Genomic DNA, 12,891 nt, shown 5'->3' with positions numbered 1-12,891 from the left:
CTGATCTCAGGAACAGGTTGCGATGGGGTCTGGGCTGGTAGGGCAGCCCAGTAGGAAAGGCTAGAGCTGCCCAGGCCTGGAGGTCACCCCAAGGAGCCCTGTAATCAGCTGTAATCAAGCCTGTCCTGCTCCACCCCCCTACCTCCCTAGGTATATCAGGGCTGGTCCAGACCCCGGGCTCGGTCTCAACAAAGGAGGGCACTGCACTGGGCACCATGGGGAAGGCAGTGAGTGCGGTCAGGGATGGAGGGGTGGAGGTTGGAGGCAGGGGCTCTAGTGGGATCTGATGCCTTCTCTGTCCCCTGCCGCCCACCCCCCCCACAGGAGAATTACGAGCTGCACCAGGTAGAGCTGGGTCCTGGCCCTGGTGGGGACATGGTGGCCAAGATGAGCAAGAAGAAGGCGGCCAGTGGAGGGGGAAAGAGGAAGGAAAAGCTGGAGAACATGAAGAAGGAGATGGAGATTGTGAGCAGGGGCTGGGCGGGGCTGGGCGAGGGCAAGGGTAGGGGCCCGGGAGACAGAAAGTGAGTGTGGTGCTCCCTCCATGCAGAATGACCACCAGCTGTCAGTGCCGGAGCTGGAACAGAAATACCGAACCAATGCGACCAAGGTGAGCTGGGGCAGACAGAGAGGTGGGTGCAGGGAAGGAGAGGGGGAGAGAGAGAAAAACATTAGAAAGGGCCAAACAGGGGATTCCCGGGCAATCCAGTGGCTAAGACTCTGTGCTCCCAATGCAGGAGGCATGAGTTTGATCCCTGGTCGAGGAACTAAGATCCCACATGCTACAAAGTGCAGACAAAAGAAGAAAGGAAAAGGCCAAACAGAAAGGGACAAGTAAGAGAGGCAGATAAAAAGAAACAGAGAGACAGAGACAGCAAGAAGAGACAGAGAGGGGGCAGGAGGCGGGTGAAAGAGACAGAGGCAGAAGAGCTCTTGTTAATGAGAGGAGAGCCCTTGGTGACCACCACGACCCCACCCCGCCCATCCCCAGGGTCTGTCTGCCAGCCTGGCTGCTGAGCTGCTGTTGAGGGATGGGCCCAATGCTCTGAGGCCGCCGAGGGGCACCCCCGAGTACGTCAAATTTGCGCGGCAGCTGGCGGGTGGTCTGCAGTGCCTCATGTGGGTGGCCGCTGCCATCTGCCTCATCGCCTTTGCCATCCAGGCCAGCGAGGGCGACCTCACCACAGATGACAATGTGAGTGGCGGGTGCTGGGAGCCAGATCTGGGACACAGGGACCTGGGGGACAGAGGACATTAAGCATGCAACTCTGGATATGAGTGACGTAGGATGGGGATCTAGAGACGTGGAAAAACAGCTTTAAGACGTGGGTCATGCGGGCTGAAGGACACTGGGCTAAGAGACAGACCCAAGATCACAGGGGATGCAGGGGAGTCTGTGTCGCAGAGATGGAGGACATAGGGAGGAAGACATAGACATGCAACACTTAAGATACGGTCCTGGGAAGGGACTTTCCTGGCAGTCCAGTGGTTAAGACTTCACCTTCTAATTCCGGGGGTGCGGGTTCAATTGCTGGTTGGGGAGCTAAGATCCCACATGCCTCAGGGCCAAAAATCGCAAACATAAAACAGAAGCAATATTGTAACAAACTCAATGAAGACTTTAAAATGGGAAAAACAAACAAACAAACCACAGTCCTTGGAAAACAGAGGTCATGAGGACATGAGACAGACCAAGGACAGAGGGCACAGGGGACACTGGGACTCAGACATGGGGACACAAGGGCATGAGGACACAAGACTCAGGACACGGCGCATGGAGAGATGCAAGCTATTAGCCATGGAGCACCCAAATATGAAGGATATTGAGATGCAGGACAAGAGAACACTGGATACATGACAGGGTCAGGACAAGGGACATGGGGGCCCTGGGACATGTGACACTGGACAGAGGATTGAAAGTCATAGGGCATGTGACACAGGATGGGGACTCAAGGGTACATAGACGTGTGGAGGGACCTGGAATTTGAGACCTGGGACACTGTGGGCGACACAGAACATGGAGCATGAGATCGACAGCACACATGGAAGTGGCCACAGGAGGGCACAAGGACTGTTGGGCACAGGGGACAAGGAGGAGCACACAGATTTTGAAAATACAGACTATGAGCCTTGGAACACAGAGAACATAGGACATGGAAACATGAGGCAGAGGACAGTGCAGAATGCAAGACTTGGGGCGCACAGGAAAAGGGGACACGTGCCACCAAGCTGCACAGTGATGTGGGGCACGGTCACAGGTCATGGGGCCACAGGGCCAGGGAAGTTGGATCTGTGCCCACAGCGAGCACAGGCAGTTGAATGTGGGATGTGACACTCATGAGGACAGGGACACGGGTCACAGGAAATAGTGCCTGAGGCTTCCTAGTAGAGAGGGGAAAACCATGGCAGTGACCCTGGAGGAAATCACCAGGGGGACCAGAAAGCAGGCAGTGGCCTCAGGCAGGGAGCTTCCAGCCCCTGGCCATTCCCCACCCCTCTCTGCCTCCCCTAGCTGTACCTGGCGCTGGCCCTCATCGCTGTGGTCGTGGTCACCGGCTGCTTTGGCTACTACCAGGAGTTTAAGAGCACCAACATCATCGCCAGCTTTAAGAACCTCGTCCCCCAGGTGGGTCACCAGCCCCCAGCCCCCAGCCACTGGCATTTTCTGTGGCTCCTCCCATCAGGCCTAGCCAGCCCTTCATCCCCTGGCCCCAGCTCTCCCCACAGGTCCTCACCTCTCCCCGCTTTCACCTCCCCACCTTCCCACTGTACGCGGCAACTTCCACCCCTGCTCCCTTCCCCCCTCAACTCTGGTGCTCTGGTCCCACAGCAAGCAACTGTCATCCGAGACGGGGACAAGTTCCAGATCAACGCAGATCAGCTGGTGGTGGGCGACCTGGTGGAGATGAAAGGCGGGGATCGAGTGCCGGCCGACATCCGCATCCTCCAGGCCCAGGGCTGCAAGGTGGACAACTCCTCGCTGACTGGAGAGTCTGAGCCGCAGACCCGCTCACCCGAGTGCACCCATGAGAGCCCCTTGGAGACCCGCAACATCGCCTTCTTCTCCACCATGTGCCTCGAGGGTCTGTGAGGTCCCCACCCACCCGTCCAGATGACTACGCTGCCTCCGCGCTGCTCTTTGCTGCCTCCACTGACCCCTTCTGCTTCATTCTGAGACCCACTGACTCCCCCACTTGAGGTGATCGCTGCCTCTCTGGGTCACGCCGCCTCTCTAGCTCCCCCTATTGCCTCCAGTGCCTTCCATGACTGTCCCTCCTCTGGTTCACGCTGCTGCTGTGCAAGCCGCCCGCCACCCCCACCGCCCCCGCCAGTGCCGCTCACCTGATGCTGAGTTACCTACCCTCTTGGTCCCACTGCAGGCACCGCCCAGGGCCTGGTGGTGAACACGGGCGACCGCACCATCATCGGACGAATCGCATCACTGGCCTCAGGAGTAGAAAATGAGAAGACGCCCATCGCCATCGAAATTGAACATTTTGTGGACATTATCGCAGGCCTGGCCATCCTCTTTGGTGCCACATTTTTCATAGTGGCCATGTGCATTGGCTACACCTTCCTGCGGGCCATGGTCTTCTTCATGGCCATCGTGGTAGCCTATGTACCTGAAGGGCTGCTGGCCACTGTCACGGTGAGCTGGGGACACAGAAGAACTGTGCAGTGAGCTGAGAGGCCTGTCCATCCGTCTTTCCGATCATCCAGGCTTCCCTGTATCCTCTCCCTATCTGTCCATCCATCCTCCATCACCTTTTCTCCTCCTCCCCACCCCATCTCTCCACCTATCCCATCCATTCAGCAAACACCCACTGGGGCTGCTCTGGGCTGGGTCCTGTGCCACACATCCAACACTCAGAGATGAACAGGGAAGGGCTTTGGCAGGAGGAGGCTGAGGTTGGGTGTTGAAGGCTGCTGTGGGCAGCCTTCCATAGTGAGCACCCAGTCCTGGGCCAGTCCAAGAGGAGACTTAGGGAATGTTAGTTTTCTTACTTTGATTGTGCTGATAAGAAATTACAGAACCTCAGCTAGGACAGCTAAGAGAGGGGCCTGACTACATTTATCTGGACAGATTGGGGAGGCATCCCAAGTGGAAAGCAGAGTGGACAAGAGTTTGGAGGCAAGAAAAAGCCTAGTCTTTGCAGAGGGTGCTGTGCACACAGTTCTGTGGCAGCTTAATGCTGCATATTGTGGCTGGGGTAAAGGATCCCCGGTGCTGAGAAAGGAGGGAGGTGGGGGGTGGGGGGCAAGGCTTGATTCCCATGCTTGCATTCCCCACCCTTCCCCCAGGTGTGCCTGTCCCTGACAGCCAAGCGGCTGGCCAGCAAGAACTGTGTAGTCAAGAACCTGGAAGCGGTGGAGACACTAGGCTCCACCTCGGTGATCTGCTCTGACAAGACGGGGACCCTCACTCAGAACCGCATGACTGTGTCCCATCTGTGGTTCGACAACCACATCCACTCGGCGGACACTACAGAAGACCAGTCAGGTGTGGGGGTGGGGGTGGGGGACAGTGACTGGGCGGGATCTGGTAGAAGGGGGAGATCTAGAAGGGAGCTCAGAAGTTAATGAATGAAGTCTGGGGAAGGCTTTGCATTAATGGAGAAGGGGCTCCAGCAGTCATCAGGCAAAGGCTGGGTCCTGGGTGGCTAAGCTCCGGGTCTGTGAAGGGGTTTGATATTTACTGGGTCTCCGAAGAGACTTGATACTGGGTCTGGAGAGAAAGCTCCGCCCCGGGGTATGTGGAGGCGTGTGGGTCCCACCCAGGCCGGGATTCAGTCTTGAATCTTGGGGGCTGGGGGACTCGATTCTGGTACGGGAGAGCCCCTTCGCAGCCCCAGCCTGGATGCCTGGCCTCCAGGACAGACATTTGACCAATCCTCGGAGACGTGGCGGGCGTTGTGCCGCGTGCTCACCCTGTGTAACCGTGCTGCCTTCAAGTCGGGCCAGGACTCAGTGCCGGTGCCCAAGGTGAGAGCAGCGGGCGTTCAGGGGAGTCGGGGGACGAAGCCTGGGGATCCCGGGAGCCTGGTGGTGCAGCCCGGTTCGCCCCTGACACCTCCCGCGTTCCCAGCGCATCGTGATCGGGGACGCGTCGGAGACAGCGCTGCTCAAGTTCTCCGAGCTGACGCTGGGCAATGCCATGGGCTACCGCGAGCGCTTCCCCAAAGTCTGCGAGATCCCCTTCAACTCTACAAACAAGTTCCAGGTGCGCACCCGCCGCTGCCGGCCCCGCCCACGGTCCAGTCCCGCCCACCACAAGTCCCGCCCACCGAGGGCCCTACCCACGTTCCGGGCTGGTCTGCGGCCGGCCTTCCCTCTCAGGTCCTTCCCTCTACACAGCTAAAGCCCAGCATGGGCCCGGGCACTCCGCCCGCTCTCAGCTGTCAGGCCCTCGGTGGGGAGAAGCTCTCAATCCAAATCCCGCCCCAGTCCAACTCCGACCTAAATTCTTCCCGTTCCCCACGCGCAGGCCCTTATCCAGGCCGGTAGGTCCTCCCCAACCCTTAGCCTCTACCAAGGACCTGCCCAGTAAGCAAGCCCCTCATGCTCAGTCCCTCCCTGACCCACCCAAGGCTGCTCCCGCAGCGCCTGGGCGCTGTCAGCCCCTCAGTTCCCCAAGCCCCGCCTCTCCCCCTTGATCTCGCTCACAACCCCGCCTCTTCCTCCGCCCACAGCTGTCCATCCACACGCTGGAGGACCCGCGAGACCCGAGGCATGTGCTTGTGATGAAGGGCGCCCCCGAGCGCGTGCTGGAGCGCTGTAGCTCCATCCTCATCAAGGGCCAGGAGCTGCCACTGGATGAGCAATGGCGCGAGGCCTTCCAGACTGCCTACCTCAGCCTGGGAGGCCTGGGCGAACGCGTCTTGGGTGAGACCCCATACCCTGCCCAACCTTCTGGGCCAGCCCCAACCCTGACCTTTCCCATCCTTGTTCGACAGTTGACCTGCCCCAATCTACACACTCAACTTTGACTTTCCCTATCTCAGTCCTGATCCCTGTCGTCAATGCCTACCTCCACCCAACCTGTCCTTACCTGGATCTTACCTCTCCTGACTCAACCTGTGATACCTTGATTTTCCCCAACTTTTGCCCCCCACCCCCACCCTGATGCCCAGTCCTTGTTTTCTTCCTCATCTGCCTTTCAGCATCCTCCTCCAGACCTTTCGACTTCCTCCAGTCTCTGCCTCAACTCAAGGTTTTCCCCAATCCTTGTTCTGACCTCTGATCCCCTCCCAAGTGTTGTCTTGCTTCCTTAAACTTCCATAACCCTTGCCTCGATCTTCCACTTTGCTTGGTGTGTGACCTCTGGCAAGAAGTGTCCCTTCTCCAAACCTGTTTCCTCATTTGGAATATGAGGATGCTAGTAACTCCCAGAGTGGTTGTAGGGATAAATTCCAACACAGTCGTCTTTCAGTGTCCATAGGGGACGGCTTTCAAGACACCCACCACATTCCCCCCACACCGTTATTACCCCACAGATACCAAAATCTGCAGGCATTCAAATCCCTCATGTAAAATGGTGTAGTATTTGCATATAACCTCTGCACTTCCTTTTGTATACTTAAAATCATCTCCAGATTACTTGGAGTGCCTAATGCACTAGATATGATGTACCTATGCAGGTAGTTGTCATTGTGTGGCAAACTCAGGTGTTTCTGGAATTTTCTGGAGATTTTTTGGGAATATGTTTGATCTGCAGTTGGTTAAATCTGTGAATGTGGAAGTTGTGGATACAGAGGGCTAAGTGTAATGCGAAAGAAGGATTCAGCACAGGGTCAGGCATTCACCGATTCTTGGTGCAAGATGTGGTTATTTTACTCATCATTTGGTTTTGCTATGGAAGGGTTCACCCAGGACTCCTGTTTGACTTCCTTGTTTTTTGGTCAGGCTTCTGCCAGCTCTACCTGAGTGAGAAGGACTACCCACATGGCTACGCCTTTGATGTGGAGGCCATGAACTTTCCAACCAGTGGCCTGTGCTTTGCGGGACTCGTATCCATGATAGACCCACCCCGGGCCACTGTTCCTGATGCTGTGCTCAAGTGCCGCACAGCAGGCATCCGGGTATGCCCCTGGGGAGAGTATCAGGCAGGGGTGAGAACAGAGGATGACAGTATTTGAGGATGAGCCACCCTGTGACAGAAACCCACCTGAAAACAGCTTGAACCACAAAGGAACACATTGGTTCAAGAACTGAAAAGTTCTGGGGAATGAAGGTTTGGGTATAGCTGGATCCAGGAGTTCAATGTCTTTAGGAATTTGCCTTTCTCCACATCTCAGCTCTGCTTTTCTCTCTGCTGGCTTTATGCTCAAGCAGTCCTCCATTTTGGTGGACAAAGATGACCACCACCCAGCAGCTCCAACTAAATAACATCCCACCTGTTTAGCCATCACACCAAAAAAAGAATGCATCTTTGTCAGTTATTCCACATTCGGTTACATGTTCATCCTTAAACTGATCACTGTGGCTGAGGAATGTCCACTGGGGCAGACAGGGACAAGTGGGTTAATCTGAAGGGGTCAGGGGTCTGCTGGTTCCTCCTTCAGGTGATCATGGTGACAGGTGACCACCCCATCACAGCCAAGGCCATTGCAGCCAGCGTGGGCATCATTTCAGAAGGCAGTGAGACAGTGGAGGACATCGCTGCCCGCCTCCGTGTGCCCGTGGACCAAGTTAACCGGAAGTAAGTCCCCTTATGTCCTCCTTGTAGTTCTTCCCACACCCTACATGGACTGAGGCCCCAGTGATGTCCTCCCACATCCCTTTCTAGGGATGCCCGTGCCTGTGTGATTAATGGCATGCAGCTGAAGGACATGGACCCATCAGATCTGGTCGAGGCACTGCGGACCCACCCTGAGATGGTGTTTGCTCGTACCAGTCCTCAGCAGAAGCTGGTGATTGTGGAGAGCTGCCAGCGACTGGTGCGACCCTGATGATGCTGGCAGGCAGATGGGCTGGGCTGGCCCTGGGCTGCCCTGTCACTGACCACCCTTGCACCTGTACTCACTGCCTGCAGGGTGCCATCGTGGCCGTGACGGGAGATGGTGTGAATGACTCCCCAGCCCTGAAGAAGGCAGACATCGGCGTGGCCATGGGCATTGCTGGCTCGGATGCTGCCAAAAATGCAGCGGATATGATCCTGCTTGATGACAACTTCGCCTCCATTGTGACAGGCGTGGAGCAGGGTCCGGGCCAGATCTGAGATGGGGGCCAGCAGTGTGGGTGTGGGAGGAAATGTGCTAGGGGGACACTGAGGTGCCTGCTGTCCCCCCACAGGCCGACTGATCTTTGACAACCTGAAGAAGTCCATCGCCTATACGCTGACCAAGAACATCCCTGAGCTGACACCGTATCTCATTTATATCACTGTTAGTGTACCCTTGCCGCTCGGATGCATCACCATCCTCTTCATAGAACTCTGTACTGACATCGTGAGTCTACGGCCCCGATGCCCCCACCCATATAGTGCCCAGAGACATATGCCCACAGGCAGGCATGATAGAGACCATCACGGACAGTCTTAGACTCAGAGTGATACAGATGCGTGTACAACAGACAGCCAGATGTGGACACACAGGCAGGCTGGAAGCTAGCCATGGACAGAATTACAGACATGGACACACAGGTGGACACTCAGGTAGGCACAGACAGACTCAAGGATATGCAGGGACTCAGATATGGACACTCAGACAAACAGATTTTAACAGACACAGCTATCTGGTTAAGCTTGGATTGCAGACAGACATTCTCCAACAGACATGGACGGATAAACAGCATCAGATAGACCTCAAAGCAGACAGACAGAAAAGAGCCTCAGATACAGCCACGAATACAGCCAGATGCATGGTCATGTCACAGATTTATTCAACGGCACTTACACAATGCCTGCCCTGGGCCAGGTATATGTTAATTACTTCATTTTGTCCTCATAACTACTCTATGAGATGAGTTTTATTTCATCACCCCCATTTTACCGATGAGCTAATTGAAGCTTAGACAACTTGACTGGCTTGCCCCAGGTCACACAGCTAATTCAAGCCCAGGCAGGCTGGTGCCCCGAACCTCTGTCCTCGGTCAGTACACTCTGCTGCCACAAACAGACAGGTAGGGGACAGGGCGGAGACCACAGGTACCCAGAGAGACAGAAGAGATGCAGAGATAGTGACAAAGAGAGATAAAGAGACAGGAACACAGAGATGCAACAGTAGAGACATAGTCACAGCATGAGACAAGAGACAGGGACAACAATAAGAAAAAAAACAAAGAAAGTAAGGGGCAGAGACAGACAGAACATGCAACAGGGAAAGCCGTCAAGACCAGAGGAGCCCAGAGAAGAAACAGAGAGGAAGAGGAAGGGAGAAAGACAGAGACCGAGAGAACACACAATAGCAGAGATAAACACAGACGTTCCCATGGAGATGGACACCAGCACAGATGTGGACACACACGTGGAAAGGGCCAGCTGGCCTCAGGCTGTCCAGGCAGGTGTGACTGTGTGACCATTGTGGGTCTCACCTCCTTACCTCAGTTCTGTCTCTGTCCACTGCAGAGGGGGAGTGGGGTCCAAAGAGTCAGGGACAGGGGCCCAGGCAAACTGCCAACCCTGGTTCCTTCCACTCCTGGCCAGTTCCCATCAGTGTCCCTGGCATACGAGAAGGCTGAGAGTGACATCATGCACTTGCGTCCACGGAACCCAAAGCGGGACCGACTGGTCAACGAGCCCCTGGCTGCCTACTCCTACTTCCAGATCGGTGCGCGCCTGGGGGCGCGGGATGGGGCGGTGCAGGGCTGTCCTGTGGGACTGCTCGCCGACCTGCTCGCCGACCGTGGGGTCTCTCCCTGGGACTTTGCCTTGTTCTGGATGTTAGTGTCTGCCTTTGATCCTGGGTGTCTGTTGTTCTCTGAGTCTGTCTGCACACGATGGCCTCTGTGGGCCCCTGGGTCCCTCCTCTGTCTCTGGCCTCATTCTCCTTGACCCTGCCTCTGGGTCATTGCCTCTTGTCTTTTTTGGATCCTCTGGGTGTGTCTGTCCCTGCCTCTCCCTGTGTCCTGTCTCGTGTCACTGTCGATCTCTCTTGGAGTCTTTTCTCTGTCTGTCCACTGTTTGTGTTCTGTCTCCATGCTGCAATTTCTGTGTGTTCCTGACTCTCTCTGTCTGTCCATCTCTGTCTCCCTGTCTTCTCACCCAGGTGCCATCCAGTCATTCGCTGGCTTCACTGACTACTTCACGGCCATGGCCCAGGAGGGCTGGTTCCCTTTGCTGTGTGTGGGACTGCGGCCACAGTGGGAGGACCACCACCTACAAGATCTGCAGGACAGCTATGGCCAGGAGTGGGTGAGTCCCTGCCCCCATCCCCTGAGTTTCCAGTGCCACCTTCTTGAGTGTGGCCCACACTCACTCCTCCATGCATGACTGAGCTGAGCCAGAGCCTCCCGGACACCCAAGCTCTCTGCCAGTTCTGTGGTAAGGGGCCTTTCCCACCACAGTCTCGAGCTCCAACGTCTCGTTTCTGATGACCTAGCTGCAGATGGGTCCTCTCTCCACCTTGACAGCAAGACATCATCTCAGGTGTGGAATCAGGATGCTGCCCCGCTGCCCAGTATCCTGTTATTTTTCCCTGCAGCAGCATGACTTACACAGAGTATTTGCATGTGTGGCTGACTTAGGTGAAAGCTCGTGCACAGAGAGGCTAGATCTGGCTGACAGGTGTGTTTAGTTTGCCCTGTGGAGTGACAGATCGGGACATTCCCCTTGAACACTTACTGTTAAGAAAATAGATCTTGGTACCAGACTGCTTGGGTTCATTGTCTGCCACTGCTCCTCACAGCTGTGTGACACTGGGTGAAGTCATTTGCCTCTCTGTGCCTCAGTTTTCCCACCTCTAAAGTGGATAGCATACTCATGTCTTATCTTGGTGACTTTCACCTTATTGATTTTTACAGTGTGGTCCCCAGACCAGCAGTATCGGCAACACCTGGGAACTTGTTTAAAATCTCAGTTTTTCCCTCAGACCTCTGGGGTCAGAAACTCTATTGGTGGGACCCAGGTTTTAACCAATTCTTCTGGGGATTCTGATGTATGTCAAAGTTTGAATACCACCAATCTACCTCATAGGATTATTGGGAGGATTTAATGAGATAACACATGCAAAACACTTGGTACCTGGAGCATAGTGTTCCTTACACAATTAGTGGTATGTATAGAAATAGTTATACTGCAGACACGGATTGAACAGTGGCTGCCCCCTCTAAATGTGGCTTGTGCTGCATTCCTCAAAGGCCCATCTGGCTCACGTTTGCCATCTTCCCAGGTCCTGGAGTCACCGAACTTTGTATACCCTGCCTCAGGATTCGAATTCCCTTTGCCCAGGTGCTCCCTTTAGGGTGCCCAGGAAATCCTGCATCCCTCCTTTCATTATGAAGGCAATTGACCTGACCTACTGATTGGCCAGGCACTGACATCTAAGCTCACTGGACTAGGTTTCTAGGCCCTGCACTCTGGGGTCCTGCAAACCTGGCAGACCGTGCAACTCCCTTTGTCCCCGCCAGGGCCTCTGACACAAGGGATAGACTATTGAGGGGCTTGTGGCCCCAGGCCCTGTGTGCCCGGCTGGCTGCAGAGGCTCTCCGCCTGGGCTCAGGCTGCTTTTGTTCCCTCTGGGTCCACAGACATTCGGGCAGCGCCTGTACCAGCAGTACACCTGCTACACCGTGTTCTTCATCAGCATCGAGATGTGCCAGATCGCCGACGTGCTCATCCGCAAGACACGCCGCCTCTCTGCCTTCCAGCAGGGCTTCTTCAGGTGTCCCCGGCCGGCCACAGCCCCACCCCCACCCTGCCCTCCGAGCCCTCCGAGCCCGAGCAGGTCTTGACCAGGGCTTACTGCAGCCAGCAGACCCCAACACTGGATGTGCCAGGGCCAGGTGCTAATGTTCCTGATCAATAGCTGGCCAAGAGCTCCCACCCCGTGCATCTCAACTGGCCCCTCTATGTTTCATCAGCTAAAGGGGTGATACTGACCACTCCTGGTGTAGGGCCAGCGTCCACTGGGGGAGAGGTGCAGCTACGCCAGGGTTCGGTATTTAGAACATCTCCCTTCAGCTTCTATCTGACGCCCTCTGACCCAGCACCATGATGTCCATCCGGTCCCCATCTCCTCCTGGCCTGTCTTTGTCCCGAGTCCACCCGTCTGAGTCTGTTCCACCCCACCCCACCTGCAGGAATAGGATCCTGGTGATTGCCATCGTGTTCCAGGTCTGCATCGGCTGCTTCCTGTGCTACTGCCCTGGCATGCCCAACATCTTCAACTTCATGCCCATTCGGTGAGGGGCTGTGAGCTGTGGGCATCAGGTGGGCCTGTGGGACACAGACCTGGGGGTAGCCTTGACCTTGCCATCTCACCTGTGCCTTCAGGTACCAGTGGTGGCTGGTCCCCATGCCCTTTGGCCTCCTCATTTTTGTCTATGATGAGATTCGGAAACTTGGAGTCCGCTGTTGCCCAGGAAGTGAGTGTGGAGCCTGGAAGCCGGGGGATGGAAGGCTGAAACTTTCTTAGAGCTGCTGCCTTGACGTTTGATTTCCAGTACTTGACCTCTAAGCCCTTGACCTGCCGTATGAAACCACCACTGAGCTATCACCTTTGAGCCCCTGGCTCCCACATACTCACCCGAAACCCCCAGCACTGAGTCTCCTTTCTCTCTTTCTCTCCCCTAGGCTGGTGGGACCAGGAACTCTACTATTAGAAGGACCACTGCCTTCAAGTCATCCTTGTACCCACTACAACAGGGGTGGAGGTGGGGGACACCTGGGACCCTCTGAACAGCCGCCAAAACATCTGAGCAGTCGAGTTCCAGCCCCATCTGTGTCTGTTCTTG

The 12,891-nt window shown here is 55.7% G+C and overlaps 1 protein-coding gene across 1 annotated transcript; it reads left to right on the top strand.

Moving 5' to 3' along the window:
- Positions 1 to 215: 215 nt before the first annotated feature.
- ATP4A (ATPase H+/K+ transporting subunit alpha) lies at positions 216 to 12,891 on the top strand. Its single transcript, XM_055551433.1, has 22 exons — positions 216 to 227; positions 325 to 465; positions 551 to 610; positions 992 to 1,195; positions 2,513 to 2,626; positions 2,831 to 3,083; positions 3,381 to 3,649; positions 4,303 to 4,501; positions 4,874 to 4,983; positions 5,087 to 5,221; positions 5,691 to 5,883; positions 6,904 to 7,079; positions 7,563 to 7,699; positions 7,787 to 7,937; positions 8,033 to 8,201; positions 8,293 to 8,447; positions 9,644 to 9,767; positions 10,206 to 10,351; positions 11,686 to 11,819; positions 12,238 to 12,339; positions 12,431 to 12,522; positions 12,731 to 12,891. Exons 1-22 carry the CDS (start codon positions 216 to 218, stop codon positions 12,757 to 12,759), a joined length of 3,105 nt encoding a protein of 1,034 aa, XP_055407408.1. The 3' UTR covers positions 12,760 to 12,891.

Source organism: Bubalus kerabau, chromosome 17 (genome assembly GCF_029407905.1).
Source record: "Bubalus kerabau isolate K-KA32 ecotype Philippines breed swamp buffalo chromosome 17, PCC_UOA_SB_1v2, whole genome shotgun sequence".
In the NCBI taxonomy this organism is placed as follows: domain Eukaryota; kingdom Metazoa; phylum Chordata; class Mammalia; order Artiodactyla; family Bovidae; genus Bubalus; species Bubalus kerabau.
This window is presented reverse-complemented; position numbering and strand designations above follow the sequence as displayed.

What these genes read in the sequence shown, in the direction of transcription:
- ATP4A (XM_055551433.1), top strand. An exon ending in CTCCACCATGTGCCTCGAGG is followed by an intron (nt 3,084 to 3,380) that starts GTCTGTGAGGTC and finishes GTCCCACTGCAG; the next exon opens with GCACCGCCCAGGGCCTGGTG. An exon ending in TTCCAGCAGGGCTTCTTCAG is followed by an intron (nt 11,820 to 12,237) that starts GTGTCCCCGGCC and finishes CCCCACCTGCAG; the next exon opens with GAATAGGATCCTGGTGATTG.